Here is a 14310-nt window from a genome sequence, read left to right as displayed (position 1 = left end):
CAAGGCGTGAGCTTTCGAGTGCAAGCACTCTTCGTCAGACTAAGGGTCCTCTTCAGGAACACAAGAAGAAGCAGTACGCTTTGGTCTAATGGAATCAGACAAGAAGAAGGGTCCACATCGTGAAAAAGACAACAAAGCAACATGCACCACTAAATAGGCAAAATCAATAGTCCTTGGGAGCTATATCTTAATCACAGCACATACCTAATTATCTATGTGGTGAGGATGCTACAGCAATTCATAAAACATCACAAAGCGTGATTTGATATGGACAAACATCTCAGTGTTTCTACTGAATAACGGACACTTTGGAATGTTTTGGGAAGTACTGTAGCATCTTTGGTAGGTTGAGGGACTTGGGAATGTTCAGCCTGGAGAAAAGGAGGTTGAAGGGGACATGATAGCCCTCATTTGAAAGTATTTGAAAGGTTGTCAATTGGAGGAGGGCAGGATGCTGTTCCCATTGGCTGCAGAGGAGAGGACACACAGTAATGGGTTTAAACTTCAAGTACAACGATATAGGCTAGATATCAGGAAAAAGGTTTTTCACAGTCAGAGTAGTTCAGCAGTGGAATAGGCTGCCTAAGGAGGTGGTGAGCTCCCCCTCACTGGCAGTCTTCAAGCAAAGGTTGGATACACACTTTTCTTGGATGCTTTAGGATGCTTAGGGCTGATCCTGCGTTGAGCAGGGGGTTGGGCTAGATGGCCTGTATAGCCCCTTCCAACTCTATGATTCTGTGATTCTATGATCTTCACCACATCGGCATGTAAGTGGTTGTAGTGTTTAAGATAAAGCTCCCAATAAATATTGATTTTGCTATCTACGGTGTTGCCTTGTGCTTTGCTCTCACTGAACACCAACTCTGAAGCACATCTCCACTGGAGCATAGATACTTTTATTATTTTTGCATCGTCATTACTAAGTCTGACTCCCGTTAGCAAAAGGTACAAAACAAACAAGACATAGAAGTGGATCCACCTTCTCTCTTCAGGAAGCCCTGGAGTTACTGAGCCCTGGAAATCGAAGGAGAAAATATGAAGTTTTATAAAGGTCCTGATGATGTGAAGGGAAAAGAGAGAAGTTCTATCAAGGTCCGTCCTGTCTATTCTGACTGGCAGCTGCTCTCCAGGGTCTCAAGTCCATTCCCATCTCCTCCTACCCGATCCCTTCAAGTGAAATGCCAGGGATTGAACCAGTGAAATTCTGCATGAAAAGCAGGTTCACTTTGACTGAGCTGTTTCTGCACTCACTAAAAACGTCTCAATGGCCACCTTAAGGTTTCACGGAATCACAAACATTTCATACTAAAATCGCACTGTGAAGGTGCAGATCCAAATGCACTCTCTGTTTGCCACGGGGTTTGAGAATCCTGGCAAAACGCGATTTCTCCCTTTCTCCTGGGAGTGCAAGAAACACACTGCTTGGGTGATTTTTAGTGCTTTGGGAATTGAGGGATGGGAGGGGGGGGTACGATTTAAAATTTTTCTTTATTTTTGATTGTGTTACAGCGCAAGCTTGTTTTTGCCCCCACCCTCACTTTTCTCCCTTGCGCGGCTTTCCCCATTCTGTGCAGCAGGTCAGGCTGGCACATTGGTGAGCACATCACTCCAGTGCATCTGGACGCATGGCTGTATTGCAGACTCTCCCGCCTCCTTGCCTTGCCTGAGTGATGGGCTGCAGCCGATGAGCCACGTGAGGGGATGAGGCACGCCACTGAACTCTACCACTCCTCGCCAACCTTGCCCTTTCCCCCCCCCCCGGTGGTAGCAGAGGTGGGAATCATTTTTTGAGCATAATTTATCACCACTTTTGGTTTGCCCCTCACATCCCCAGCAACCCTCCTTGGTGTGGGGAGGGGGTGACTAAAAGTGGGGGAAGGCATTTTCTTTATTTTGATTGTGTTACAGCATGATTGTGTTATTGCACATTCTCAGACCAAAAGGGGAGGGGGAGGCTAGACCACCCACTCTCCTGATGGGACTGCAGAACATATGCGGCAAATGGAGTCCTGACCAGTGACAGGAGAAAACCACAAATGCAGAATGCCATCTAATCTGCTCCTAAAAACTTTCAGCAAAGGAGACTCCATCACCCTCTGAAGCAGAATATTCCAGGGGTAGTCAACCTGTGGTCCTCCAGATGTTCGTGGACTACAATTCCCATGAGTCCCTGCCAGCTGGCAGGGGCTCATGGGAATTGTAGTCCATGAACATCTGGAGGACCACAGACTATATTCTATCTACAAACAGCCCTCACAGTATTGTGGGACCTGCATGGGCAAAGTACCAGTTCAGGGTGGACCTGCAGCAGGGAAGAAAATCAGGCCGGTGGCATCCAACCTGGTAGGATCTGAGAGCAACCAACACAGCTGGCAGTCAATGCACAGCAATCCCGTGTTTCATCTCTCAAAGCAATTTGCTGCTTCATTAACACCTCTAAGATAGCAGCTTCTGTGTGATCACTTGAGTTACTTGCCCCGTCTGAGCAGCCCTGGCCATTGAAAGGGAAAGGGGGAAACAAATAAGAGCCATTCACTCACATTGGCCTGCAGAGGTCAGCAGAAATCAGCCAGTCCAGAAATTCCTGTTTCAAGATGTCCTTCCACTGATCGAATCCATTTGGCAGAATAAGGCTGTAAGACAGACACTGGGACAATGAGGGGGTCAGTGAGACAGCATAGACCAGCCTCTCTCAACTTTTTTACCACTGAGAAACCCTTGAAACATCCTTCTGGCTTTGAGAAACCCCAGAAGTGGCATCATTGTGCAGAATATGGCTGGGAAGCATACCTGTGTACACGCCCACCTGGAGCCCCTCTCCTTTCCACCCCTCCAAGTCCATCATTGGCCATGGGAGGGGGGGCAGCGGGTTGATATGACCATACATAGTAATATCACGTGATAAATGTTTAACAATTTTTAAAAAATATATAACACATTAATTAACACCCCCCCACCCACAAACACACTTGGGAAACCTTTCCAGGGCTGTCAAGAAACCCCAGGTTGAGAAAGCCTGACATAGACTGAAAGGAGGGGAATGGAAAGGCATGATCACAGCTGCTTGCTTGCACAGCCACTAAACTTGGCAACTAAACAACTAGGAAGGGAGGGGGGGATTGTTTAGATCTTTATATGCTTTTCTCCACAGTGGTATCCTAGAGCTGCTTACATTGTTCTGCCTTCTGATATTTTATTCGTGCATCCACCAGCACGTGAAGTAGATGGAGCTGAAAGAGAGTAACTTAAGCAAAGTCACCCAGGGAGCTTCCATGGCCAAGGGGAGATCTGAATCTGGGCCACCCAGATCCAAGTCTATAATCATGACACTGTGCTGACCTTCCCAGTCCTATATGCTTGGTGTCGTGGTTAGGAGTGTGGACTTCTAATCTGGCGAGTCGGGTTCGATTCTGCACTCCCCCACATGCAGCCAGCTGGGTGACCTTGGGCTCGCCCTGGCACTGATCTCTCAGCCTCACCTCCCTCACGGGGTGTCTGTTTTGGGGAGAGGAAAGGGAAGGCGAATGGAAGCTGCTTTGAGACTCCTTCTGGAAGAAAAAAGTGGCACATAAGCACCAACTCTTCTTCAGTAATATCAGGGCTCTCTCAGCCTCACCTCCCTCACAGGGTGTCTGTTGTGGGGAGAGGAAAGGGAAGGTGATTGCAAGCTGCTTTGAGACTCCTTCAGGTAGAGAAAAGTGGCATATAAGAATAAGGTGACCAGATTTTAACATTCGTAAAGCGGGACACCATTTACCGGGGCGGGGGTCTTGATTAAAATTTGGTCTGTACGGAGCAACAAAAATTTTCAGCCCCCTCCTTCAAAACTCCAGGAATTTCCCAACCTGGATATGGCAACCCTGCCCTTCTAATCCCCCACTGGGGGCCCAGGAGAAGCTATTAACCCTGAGTCCCACTTTATTTGCCAATACAGATCCCAGGATTCCCTGCACTTTTGAAGAAGAAGAAAAGTTGGTTCTTATATGCCACTTTTCTCTACCCAAAGGAGTCTCAAAGCATTTTACAATTGCCTTCCCTTTCCTATCTCCACAACAGACACCCTGTGAGGGAGGGGAGGCTGAGAGAGTCCTGAGATTACTGCTCGGTCTGAACAGTTCTATCAGTGCTGCAAAGCCCAAGGTCACCCAGCTGGCTGCATGTGGGGGAGCAGGAAATCAAACCCGGTCAGATTAGAAGTCCGCACTCCTAACTACTAGACCAAGCTGGCTCTCAATCACTTTTGGGTGATGAAAAGGGACCTCTCCTTTTTCAGAATTGGAAAAGCTGGCTAGATACAACTCATGGAAAAATCCATGCCAATCTCTTTAATGGCAAGAGCTGAATAACTCTGCTGGCGGAAAAGGTTTTATCAGTTACATTATCTTCTCAGTGTCTTCCTTTCCCCTGCCTCCATAAGGCAGATAGTAAAGCTTCAGAATAACAAGATCAGAAGGCTTCCATATATCATCATAGAATCATAGAGTTGGAAGGGACCTCATGGGTCATCTAGTCCAACCCCCTGCACTATGCAGGACACTCACATCCCTATCGCTCATCTACTGTAACCTGCCAGCCCTTTGCCTTCAATGTTGATAATTTTGCAGTTCAGTTTAATTATAATCATGCTACGAATGAGCAGGATATTTTCAAACTGGCTTTCATGTTGCTAACATTGGAATGCACATTTCTATTCATTAGTTTGTATCTATGAGTTTCTCATTTATTTATTTATTTTATTATTATACTTATATACTGCCCTTCCCGAAGGCTCAGGGCGGTTCACATAAAACAGAAACAATACAGATAACTTAGTTTAACAATAATAAAGTGATAACAACAAGCATCACGGAAGAGTAGAAAAATATGGAGAACGTTAAATTAACACATACTGACAGCCCAGTGGGTTGGGTGAAATTGTAGTAGGTGCCATAGTTGGGAGGTTTAGAAGGAGGGCCCATGGGAAGGGGTGGTTCAGGTCAACCTCAACCAAATGCCTGGCAAAAGAGCTCCCTTTTGCAAGCTCTGCAGAACTGTTGAAGTTCCATCAGGGCCCTGATCTCCTCTGGGATCTCGTTCCACCAGGTGGGGGCCAGGATGGAGAAAGCTCTGGCCCTGGTTGAGGTCAAGCAAGCTTCCCTGGGACCAGGGATCACCAAAAAGTTGCAAGTGCTGGAGCGTAAGGCTCTGTAGGGGGTGTACGCAGAGAGGCGATCCCTCAGGTACACTGGGCCCAGCCTGCATATGGCCTTTAAGGTGATTACCAAGACCTTAAGTCTGATTGCATTTTACCATGAAAGAGTAGGGAATTATGACTAACCATTGAGATATGAAGAGTTTTAAAGGTAAAGGTAAAGGTATCCCCTGTGCAAGCTCTGAGTCATGTCTGACCCTTGGGGTGACGCCCTCCAGCGTTTTCATGGCAGACTCAATAGGGGGTGGTTTGCCAGTGCCTTCCCCAGTCATTACCATTTACCCCCCAGCAAGCTGGGTACTCATTTTACCGACCTCGGAAGGATGGAAGGCTGAGTCAACTTCGAGCCAGCTGCTGGGATTGAACTCCCAGCCTCATGGGCAGACAGCTTCAGACAGCATTTCTGCTGCCTTACCACTCTGCACCACAAGAGGCTCTGATGAAGAGTTTTACTTTTACACAAAACTTATACCTTGAATAAAATATTTCTGGTTTTAAATGTGTCACTGCCACCTTTAATTTTGTCCTACTATGTGGTCTAATTTCACAGACCAGCAATTTTCTTGCTCTCACCTTTGCTGCAGAAGGCAAATAAAGAAATCTTTTGCTCCCTGAGAGGCAGCTTCAGATCCCTGAGAGTTTGTATCGAATGTTGGGGGTTCAACTTCTCTCTTGGATGGGTCAATGCTGTTACTGGAGGAGAAATGTACAGGAGATTAGGATTCCAATAGGAAGCACTAAATCTTTCAGCTGTTAAATCCATCTCTTCTGAGTCTAGATGAATACGTTGTTGTTTCACGTCTTTGACATGACAGTAAATCAGATATGCCCTGGCTGACTGAAGGCTGCAGCCAGACCACATGATAAACAATAGTTTGATCAAGCCACAATTAGTTGCGGTGTCTGAATTGAGAAAATAAAAGGGGGAAAGAAAAACCCCAGAATCTTTTGGTTGGCACTGAACTGAGACTTACTCCATATTGTTTTCTCTTCTGGTCAAGAGCCACTCCACAAAATTCTTCTTCAGGATGTTGTCCAGAGTTCGACTGTAGTCGCTGGCTAACGTCCCCTCAGAATACCGTCTCTGTAGGAGCTTCGTGTGTGCCCTGGCGGCAGAGAGGAAATGCGTCTGCACAACGCAAAAAGATGGGAATTTCTCTTGTCTAGCTCTTCAACAGCTGGTTAGATCCAACCAGCGTTTTCTGCTGGTGAAAAGGGGAGGAGGGGGCCCCCTTTGAACACCCAAAAAGGTGCTGAGGTTCATGGACAAAAGCTATATGAGATAGGGTGGGAGGAAGGACGAGGACTGGGTGACTTTGAGTGTAAAAGCTGACTTGATCCAGCTCACAAATCCTATAGAAGCAACATGATGTTTCTTCTCAAAGTTACATACTTCTAAATGAAATGCTAATACGGTTTTCTAATCCTAAAAGGTATTCACTTATGGGACAATTGGGTTAGAGAAGTGACCAGAATACAGAAATACAGAAAGATAGGTTGCCACCTGCCACAAGTGGTGGCTATAACCACAAAATGGCTGTCACAGGAAGTGGAGCCACACACATTTGAAAAATACATTGGGAAATAAGAGTGATAGAGAACAAACTCACACCATGGTGGCAGCTACAAATGAAAAATCGCATATTCAGTGGCTAATAAGAAGCCTGCTGGGCAACAGCCCCATCTGGTCCTACCTGTTTCCCTCAAACACTTCATGGGCATCAAGAAAAGGGTTGGTGGGTGCCACATGTCCACAGGCACCGTATTGGTGACCTTCATCTCCATTAAATAAGTTGGACCCCTCAGTCCTAATATTCCAATCATGTGTTATCCCACCAAGTTTCTGTAATGCCTATTAGGTCATAGTTCCCATCCTCAATTAGGACTTCTAGTGCGCCCTGCTTGTTTTCCATAGTCTGTGCATTAATGTAGAGACATTGTAATCCTTCGTTCATGTGTTTCAGGTTTTCAGTTTTTGTATTTACCCGTAATGGTTCCCTGAATATGTGCTATTCCCTGTAAATCTGCAGGGTTCCCAACTACAGTTCTTGTCATCAAACTAGGCTTTGAATTTACATCTTGCTCCCCTATTGGATTTAATTTAGTTTGGATGAGTCACTGCTCGCTTCTGATACAGCTCGAATCCGAGTTCATCTGTTCTTGCTCCGCTTTTCAATATATGACAGATGGATCCACATTCTAGCTGCATCTAGAAAAATCAGCAGTGATGCCTGAAAACTCATACCCTGCCACAAATTTTGTTAAGCTTTAGGGTGCTTACTGGATCCTTGCTCTTTTCTAGTATAAAACAAAACCATGAGTTTTGTTTGACAGAGGTTAATAAGAGAGCATTAGACAAAATATAGCATGAACCTGAATCTGGGGGAATTCTGCCTTATTTTTGCTGGTTTATGGGCTTACCTGGTGCCACTTTCCTCCATCAGTACAAAGCTGAGCGAGACTAAGAGGAGGGAGACCACTTGGAAAAGCATCCTGTTCCCGGCTTTAGTTCTGGGGTGGAAACGCAGCATGCGGCGTGCAAACTGAGAGAACGAGTCTCCTTGGAAATGTAACTGCATGGACAAAAACAGAGTGTCACAAATTCTAACTCTGTAATTGGTGATTCAGGAGAGTGCTGATGTTAGTTGTGGTGGTCAGCCTGATGGAGTTGGATTCCACCAGCTTTTCTGTTGTCAAAAGGAGGATGACCAAAGAGGCTATGGTGGGGATCAGCGAACCTTTAGGGCCATAACCATGTGAGATGAAGGCTATAATAAGGAGAGGATGAATCAAGAAGCTGGCAGGATAGAGCATGTGAAGAACCTTCCTGGATCAGACCAGTGGGCCATCTAGCCCAGCATCCTCTTTTACATACTTGTCAACTAATTGCCTTAGAAGGTCAACAAATAGGGTGGGGGTCCCATGGGCATTATGGTCCTTGCTGATACCTTTTCTGGCACCCACCAAAAGTTTTTTAGGAAGTGGGTGGAGCCAGGTAGGACTTTTTCCCAGCAAGACTTCAGATTGAATATTGGAGATCAATGTGTGTGAGGATTTTTTAAATGTAGCTTTTGCAGCAGCTGCCACCACAGTAAAAAGATTTTCACTATGTAACTGAAGTTAAGCTGTAGCAATCGTTTTGTGGCTAGCTCCGCCTCCTGAGGCAACCATTTTGACAGCCATTTTTTTTACTCCGCCCACTATGCCATGTCAGAATTCCAAATGTGCCTGCCAGGCTCAGAAAGGTTGGAGATCCCTAAAATAGGGCACAGAGGCCAAGGTCTTCCTGTGATCCTGCCTCCTAGCACTGGTTTCAGAGGTCTACTATGCATCCTGCTCTTGTAGCTCTCAACATTTACACTATGTTTTCTGGCATTCTTAATTAATTCTTAATCCTCAGCTCTTTGCTCACTGGGCTATTGGTTCTGGATGCACTGGATTCTGAGGCCACAGAGTTACAAATTGTGCAGGACTGGAAAGTGTCGGAAATGGAAAATCCAACCAGTGCTTAGCCCTTTCCACTAATTAACTGGGGGGGGGGGGGAGAGACAGGATGTCCATCTTCCAGAAAGTTCCCTTGCTCCAGGCCACATTGATCAGGTCCCCATTGCCTCAAAGGGATTTGCTAGGAGAGCTTCACAGTGGGTTGCATTCCATTGGTCAGATCAGCCTTTCCCCACAACTCTCCCGCCCTTTAACAGTACCCGGCATTCACTGCCTAAGGCTTTACTTTGCCCTTGGATAGAATCTTGCATGTTGTATTTTACTCAGTAACAAAGCTCTTGCCTTGCCTTCATGAGAGCTGAACCTTCTCAGCTGCAATTCTAAGATCTCAGGAAGAACAGTTGCCAACCCCCCTTGTCTAGTGACTAGGTCAGTTTGGCAAGAGGAAACAGGAAGCAAAGCATTAAGCACCCTTCTTGCTACCCATTGCATTTCCACTCCAAATGGTCCCCTCCGGAAGTGGATCTTCATCTTCCAAAGTGGCCACCCAACTACGGAGAACTCCGGTACTTACATTATATTACTTACTCTTCCAGTAAATAGTTTGGCCTTCCAAAAGAGGAATTGAACTTGGGAGTCTTACCTTTTGAACCTTTCAGAGAGGCAGAGAGGCTCCAGCAGCTAAGGGGCACCCTGAGGATTCTTTATATACCTGAGGGTGTGAGAAAGTGAAGCCATTTCCGTGAAACAAAACAGGAAACTTGGCACCTAATCAAACCAGATTAAAAGCAATTTAGATATGCGGCATGAAGGTTCACTGACCTATGGAGCATGAAAATGCCCTTTTAAAGTATGTTTACATTCATGGCAATTAAACTTGCACAGTGTTGCTAAAATGAAGATCCGGTATGTTTTCTATAATTAAAGCCATTAACCATCCAGATTTCCCCAGAACCATTTCTCTGTTAATTAGCAGGTCCCAGTGGATAACATCAAAACAAGTGGTCTGGGCTATCTTGCGTTTTGGCTATTTTCCTGTTTTTCACCAGTGTGAGGGCTTTTTCCCTCTAAGCTAGCAAGTTAAGGTCAATCCAGCCATTCACCAGCTAGGAGAACAAATGATTTTATTGCAATCACAGTACCATTGATGAGGCAGTATATAAATTGAAATATAAATAAGTGAATAAATAGTGTTTCCATGACCTGTGCTATACGTTTGATATCCATGCTGCATTTATCCTGTGCATTTTTGTGCTGTGAATTTGCTCTCATAATTTAGCTGTGCTTGACCAAAGAACAGGGGCAGATGGGAAATGTGAACTATGTTATTTTAACTTTGTATTACCCTGGGGAGGCTCAAAGTAAATTTCCAAGTGTGTTCTCAGTTCCTCCTTGTTATCTCTTTACCTTGGGCAGCAGAGACAGTGCTGTTGGTATGTCTTTATTCATTTTGCTTTGGCAAGCTTGTGGCATAGGACCTAAGATTTATAGCATCTGCATTTTGGTGCCAAAGTGTGCTTGGGGGTGGGACTGGAAGTAGCCTTATAGATAGGCAGGCTTCTACCAGCTTTAGTTTCAGCAAAGAGTTTCAGGCACTTGTTTCATTAACCCTTCAATAAAGAGATTTCTTCAACAAAAAGTCTGCTTCCTGGGGAGCTCAGCTTGGAACGTGATAATATTTCTGCCTCATCAGGGCCATCAAGATGGCTAATGGTTATAACAAGGATTATAAAAACACACCACAAAAACAATTAAAACCAGAAGTAAAATAGATATTTAAAGGCATAGAAAGACAGTGCATAAAACATAGGGCAGGAAGGAGGGATTCTGAAGGGAATGCTAGACAAAACAAAAAAGTCTTCACATGGCTGCAGAAGACAATGATAGAAAGGGACAAATGAATATCCTTGGGGAGACAGTTCCATACATTTGATGCCACAACTGAGAAAGCCAACTCTTGTCTGGCTACCTAATCTCAGAAGGTGGAACCTCAGAAAGTGGGGCCTGGGAAGATGTCTATAGCAGTTTGGTAAGTTCATGTGGGAGTAGGCATATGGAGAGGCAGCTGTTTCCAAATCAATGTATATCCTTGTAGACGTAAAGACGATCCCCAGTGAGATGGAGGAAAGTCAGGAATGGCTGTTTGCTGTGGAGAAAAGATGCTCTGGGGAAAAGGAGATAGGTCCCAGGAAACACATCAGTGGTCACAAGGGGATACCAAGGAAATGATGGAGAATTCCTGGGTGTGGATGCTCCATTGCCATTGCAGGTCTCTGTATTTGAAGCTGTAAGGAATCCACAGCAGAGAATTGCCCCCATATGGAAGTTACCTAATATAAGTATTAGTTCTAACTCTCTCATGCTGGAGATCACTGCTATAACTGCCTGTTTTCCTACACAGATATTCTTCACTTTTCAGAATCAGAGGGAGAAGCAGCAGCCAAATCTCTCGCCATCATGCCTGGATCGAAGACCAAGTGCGGAAACCCCCTTTCATCTACCATTAATGAGGCCATTGGAGGGAGGAGAGGAGGAAGCCAGGATCCTTTCCATTCTTATTTGATCCACCTTTAGCTTAGTCCCCTTCTCCTGTTTGCTGACTGACACTGATAGGTTACCTATGTCCATCAACGGCTATCAGGATGAGGGTGAACTCTCTCCAGCTGACAAAGGGCGCATGCTAAATAATGCAGTTTCAATCCACTTCAGTGACAGTTGCATGTGGATTTGCCCATTTCACACAGTAAAATCCAGTTGCAAAGTGCATTGAAACTGGATTGAAAGTTATTTAGTGTGTGTGAAAGCACACATATTATAGCCATCAACAGAGGACAGAGGTGGTCATGTCTCCTTATTTTGTATTTATTTATTACATTTATTAAGAGCCACTTGTGGAACAGAGTGGTAAGCAGCAGACATGCAGTCTGAAGCTTTGCCCATGAGGCTGGGAGTTCAACCCCAGCAGCCGGCTCAAGGTTGACTCAGCCTTCCATCCTTCCGAGGTTGCTGGAGGGCGTCACCCCAAGGGTCAGACATGACACGGTGTTTGCACAGGGGATAACTTTACCTTTATTACATTTATTAAAGGCCACTCTCAGGCCAAGTGCTGCTTTTATGTGTTCTTCTATGGCTTATATTACTTTACGGTGTTTTAATTCCAACCTGTTTGATATAAGCCAGTATTTTAAAAAGTCTTGACATACACAGGTACCAGCATTTGAACAGAGTACACATATAATTAATAACTTTCCTCTAAAACAATTTACTTGTCTTTTTAATGCTTTGTTCTAGGTTGTAGTGAAGGTACAGACTACAAGGGGTTTTATAGGGATTTATATGTAACCCTCCTTGGGTCCAAGGAGGAAGGCGGGCTAGAAATTTAATATACAAACCAACCAACCAAAGGTTATAAAAACAAAACAATGGTTTTATTATATTCTTATTTAGGATAATGTACGACAATACAGAGCCTCTTGTGGCGCAGAGTGGTAAGGCAGCAGACATGCAGTCTGACGCTTTGCCCATGAGGTTGGGAGTTCAATCCCAGCAGCTGGCTCAAGGTTGACTCAGCCTTCCATACTTCCGAGGTCGGTAAAATGTGTACCCAGCTTGCTGGGGGGTAAAATAGTAATGACTGGGAAAGGGAATGGCAAACCACCCTGTATTGAGTCTGCCATGAAAACGCTGGAAGGCGTCACCCCAAGGATCAGATATGATTTGGTGCTTGCACAGGGGATAACTTTACCTTTACCTTATGACAATACAGTGTACTGTTAACAAGAACTTAATTGTAAGGTCTAACTTCCATCTTTAAGACCAAATACCCACGTCTTTGTAAAATAGGTTCTAGTCCTTTGTTATGGGACCCTCTGACAGTGTAAATTTTTTACAACTTTTTACAACTAATTTTTTTCCAACTTTAAATTTTTAAATAAATAATAGTAATAATAGTAATGATTATGATGATGACGACGATGATCCAGGTATAACTGATACCACCAATTGAATTAGTTACAAAAAGTAAACATGAATATGTAATGTATAGCCCACTTTTTCTGCCAATGAAGACCCAATATGGCTTACATCCTTGACTTCTCTTCCATAGCAACCCTGGGAGTATGTGACTGGCCCAAACAAGCCTTCTTGGCAGAGGGGAGCTATCAGCTCGGGTCTCCCAGATCCTAGGAATTCGATCCTTGATCTTTGGCTTGCACATGAAAACACACACTGGGAATTTAACTTCAGCCTAGGACAGAATGGTATTCCTTAGCCACTATGCTTGATGAATGGGAGCTCCTTAATTTATGGGAATTGGTTTACATCCATTATTTGGGGCTTAATTTTGTGACTCATATCTCTTCTCCCTGACCTTAAAAAGATATTTTATGTTGGAATAGTTATAGTTTATGCATGTGCAATATAATTGTGACCATGGCAGAAAGCCCTCAGAGAGAGTGCAGAGGAGAGTGACGAGGATGACCCAGGGCCAGGGGACAAGCTCCATGAGGAAAGGCTGAGGGACTTGGAGAAAAGGAGGTTGTGATCCTTTGGAATTGGACATGCAACCCCTTCTTGGTTGCTGTAAATTTGGGTTTAAGTTTTTAATGTAAGGATTTATGTTTAAAATCCTAATTATGCGTCCTAGGTAATAAATAATTCTATTTTTCAGTGCTGCTATCTACCCTAGAAGTTTCAGTTAAAAAGATGATCTATATTTAAGAATGGACAAATGGGTAGATGACAGTGGATCATAGCTGAGTGGAAGAACCTGCTTTCTATGCAGAAGGTCCTGAGTTCAATCCCTGACATCTCCAGTTGGCCGGTTATGTAAAAAACCTCTGTTGGAGACCCTGCACAGCCAATCAGCGCAGACAATACTGACCATGATAAACTGAGGGTCTAACTCAGTAAAAGGCAGCCTCATCTGTTTGTTAGTTTATGGCTGGGGCTGTGGCTCAGAAGAACAGCATCTGCTTGCTTGCTTGATTTTCTTAGATTTTTATACTGCCCGCCCAAATGGCCCAAGGCAGTTTACATGGAACATTGTGGAATACATAGAACATCATACATTAAATAACAGTCACAACATAAGCTATCAATTCTAACAATAAATATAAGTTTCATAGATTACCATAATTAGTTCATTGAACAATTTCAATAGAACAACTTTAGAACAACAGAACCCCTAGTATGCAGCCCTATCTGGCAGCACCCAGTGGCAGCTGGGCAGGAGATGCCTGGGCTGCAGAGCCTAGCCTGAGTCCACACCAGAGTAAGGTCAATGTCCAGTCCGGGTCATTATGTACGAAAGCAAGCAGAGTTAGGAGCAAGGCGAACCGTAGTCGAGGGACAGCCCAGGTCAGAATCCAGATAAGCAAATAATCATCAAAGCCAGTCCAATTACCAAGAGCGTAATCAAGAGCCGTATGCCAGAAGTCAGGGAAGCCAATAGGGAGTCACAGGAGTTCACAGAGCCAAAGGAATCCAAGCTAGACGGGCGGGTTTCTGCATAGATTGCATCCACGCCGAAATGCTGCTGCAGCCCTGCCTAAAAGCAGCCCTGCTAATGAGCTGAGTGATTCCAGCTGGGTCATCAATCACCCTCCTCAGAAGCTCCATCAGATGTGTCTGTTTTACGCTGACATTGAACCAGCAGCCTTGCACTTCTTCGTTGT

At 44.7% G+C, this 14310-nt stretch overlaps 1 protein-coding gene across 1 annotated transcript; it reads right to left on the bottom strand.

Moving 5' to 3' along the window:
- Positions 1 to 9349, bottom strand: GIP (gastric inhibitory polypeptide). Its single transcript, XM_077315042.1, has 6 exons — positions 9279 to 9349; positions 7613 to 7764; positions 6166 to 6297; positions 5765 to 5884; positions 2541 to 2633; positions 1 to 1014 (listed from the first exon to the last, which is right to left on the bottom strand). Exons 2-6 carry the CDS (start codon positions 7720 to 7722, stop codon positions 1005 to 1007), a joined length of 465 nt encoding a protein of 154 aa, XP_077171157.1. The 5' UTR covers positions 7723 to 7764; positions 9279 to 9349; the 3' UTR covers positions 1 to 1004.
- Between the last annotated feature and the right edge of the window lie 4961 nt (positions 9350 to 14310).

This window comes from Paroedura picta, chromosome 16, assembly GCF_049243985.1.
Source record: "Paroedura picta isolate Pp20150507F chromosome 16, Ppicta_v3.0, whole genome shotgun sequence".
Taxonomy (NCBI): Eukaryota; Metazoa; Chordata; class Lepidosauria; order Squamata; family Gekkonidae; genus Paroedura; species Paroedura picta.
This window is presented reverse-complemented; position numbering and strand designations above follow the sequence as displayed.

Excerpts from the sequence above, each read along its gene's own strand:
- GIP (XM_077315042.1), bottom strand. The coding sequence starts at position 7,722 with ATGCTGCGTTTCCACCCCAGAACTAAAGCCGGGAACAGGATGCTTTTC. Across the intron at positions 6,298-7,612 it reads ATGGAGGAAAGTGGCACCAG|GGCACACACGAAGCTCCTAC; the intron begins GTAAGCCCATAA and ends CTCTGCCGCCAG. Across the intron at positions 5,885-6,165 it reads AGAAGAGAAAACAATATGGA|TAACAGCATTGACCCATCCA; the intron begins GTAAGTCTCAGT and ends TTTCTCCTCCAG.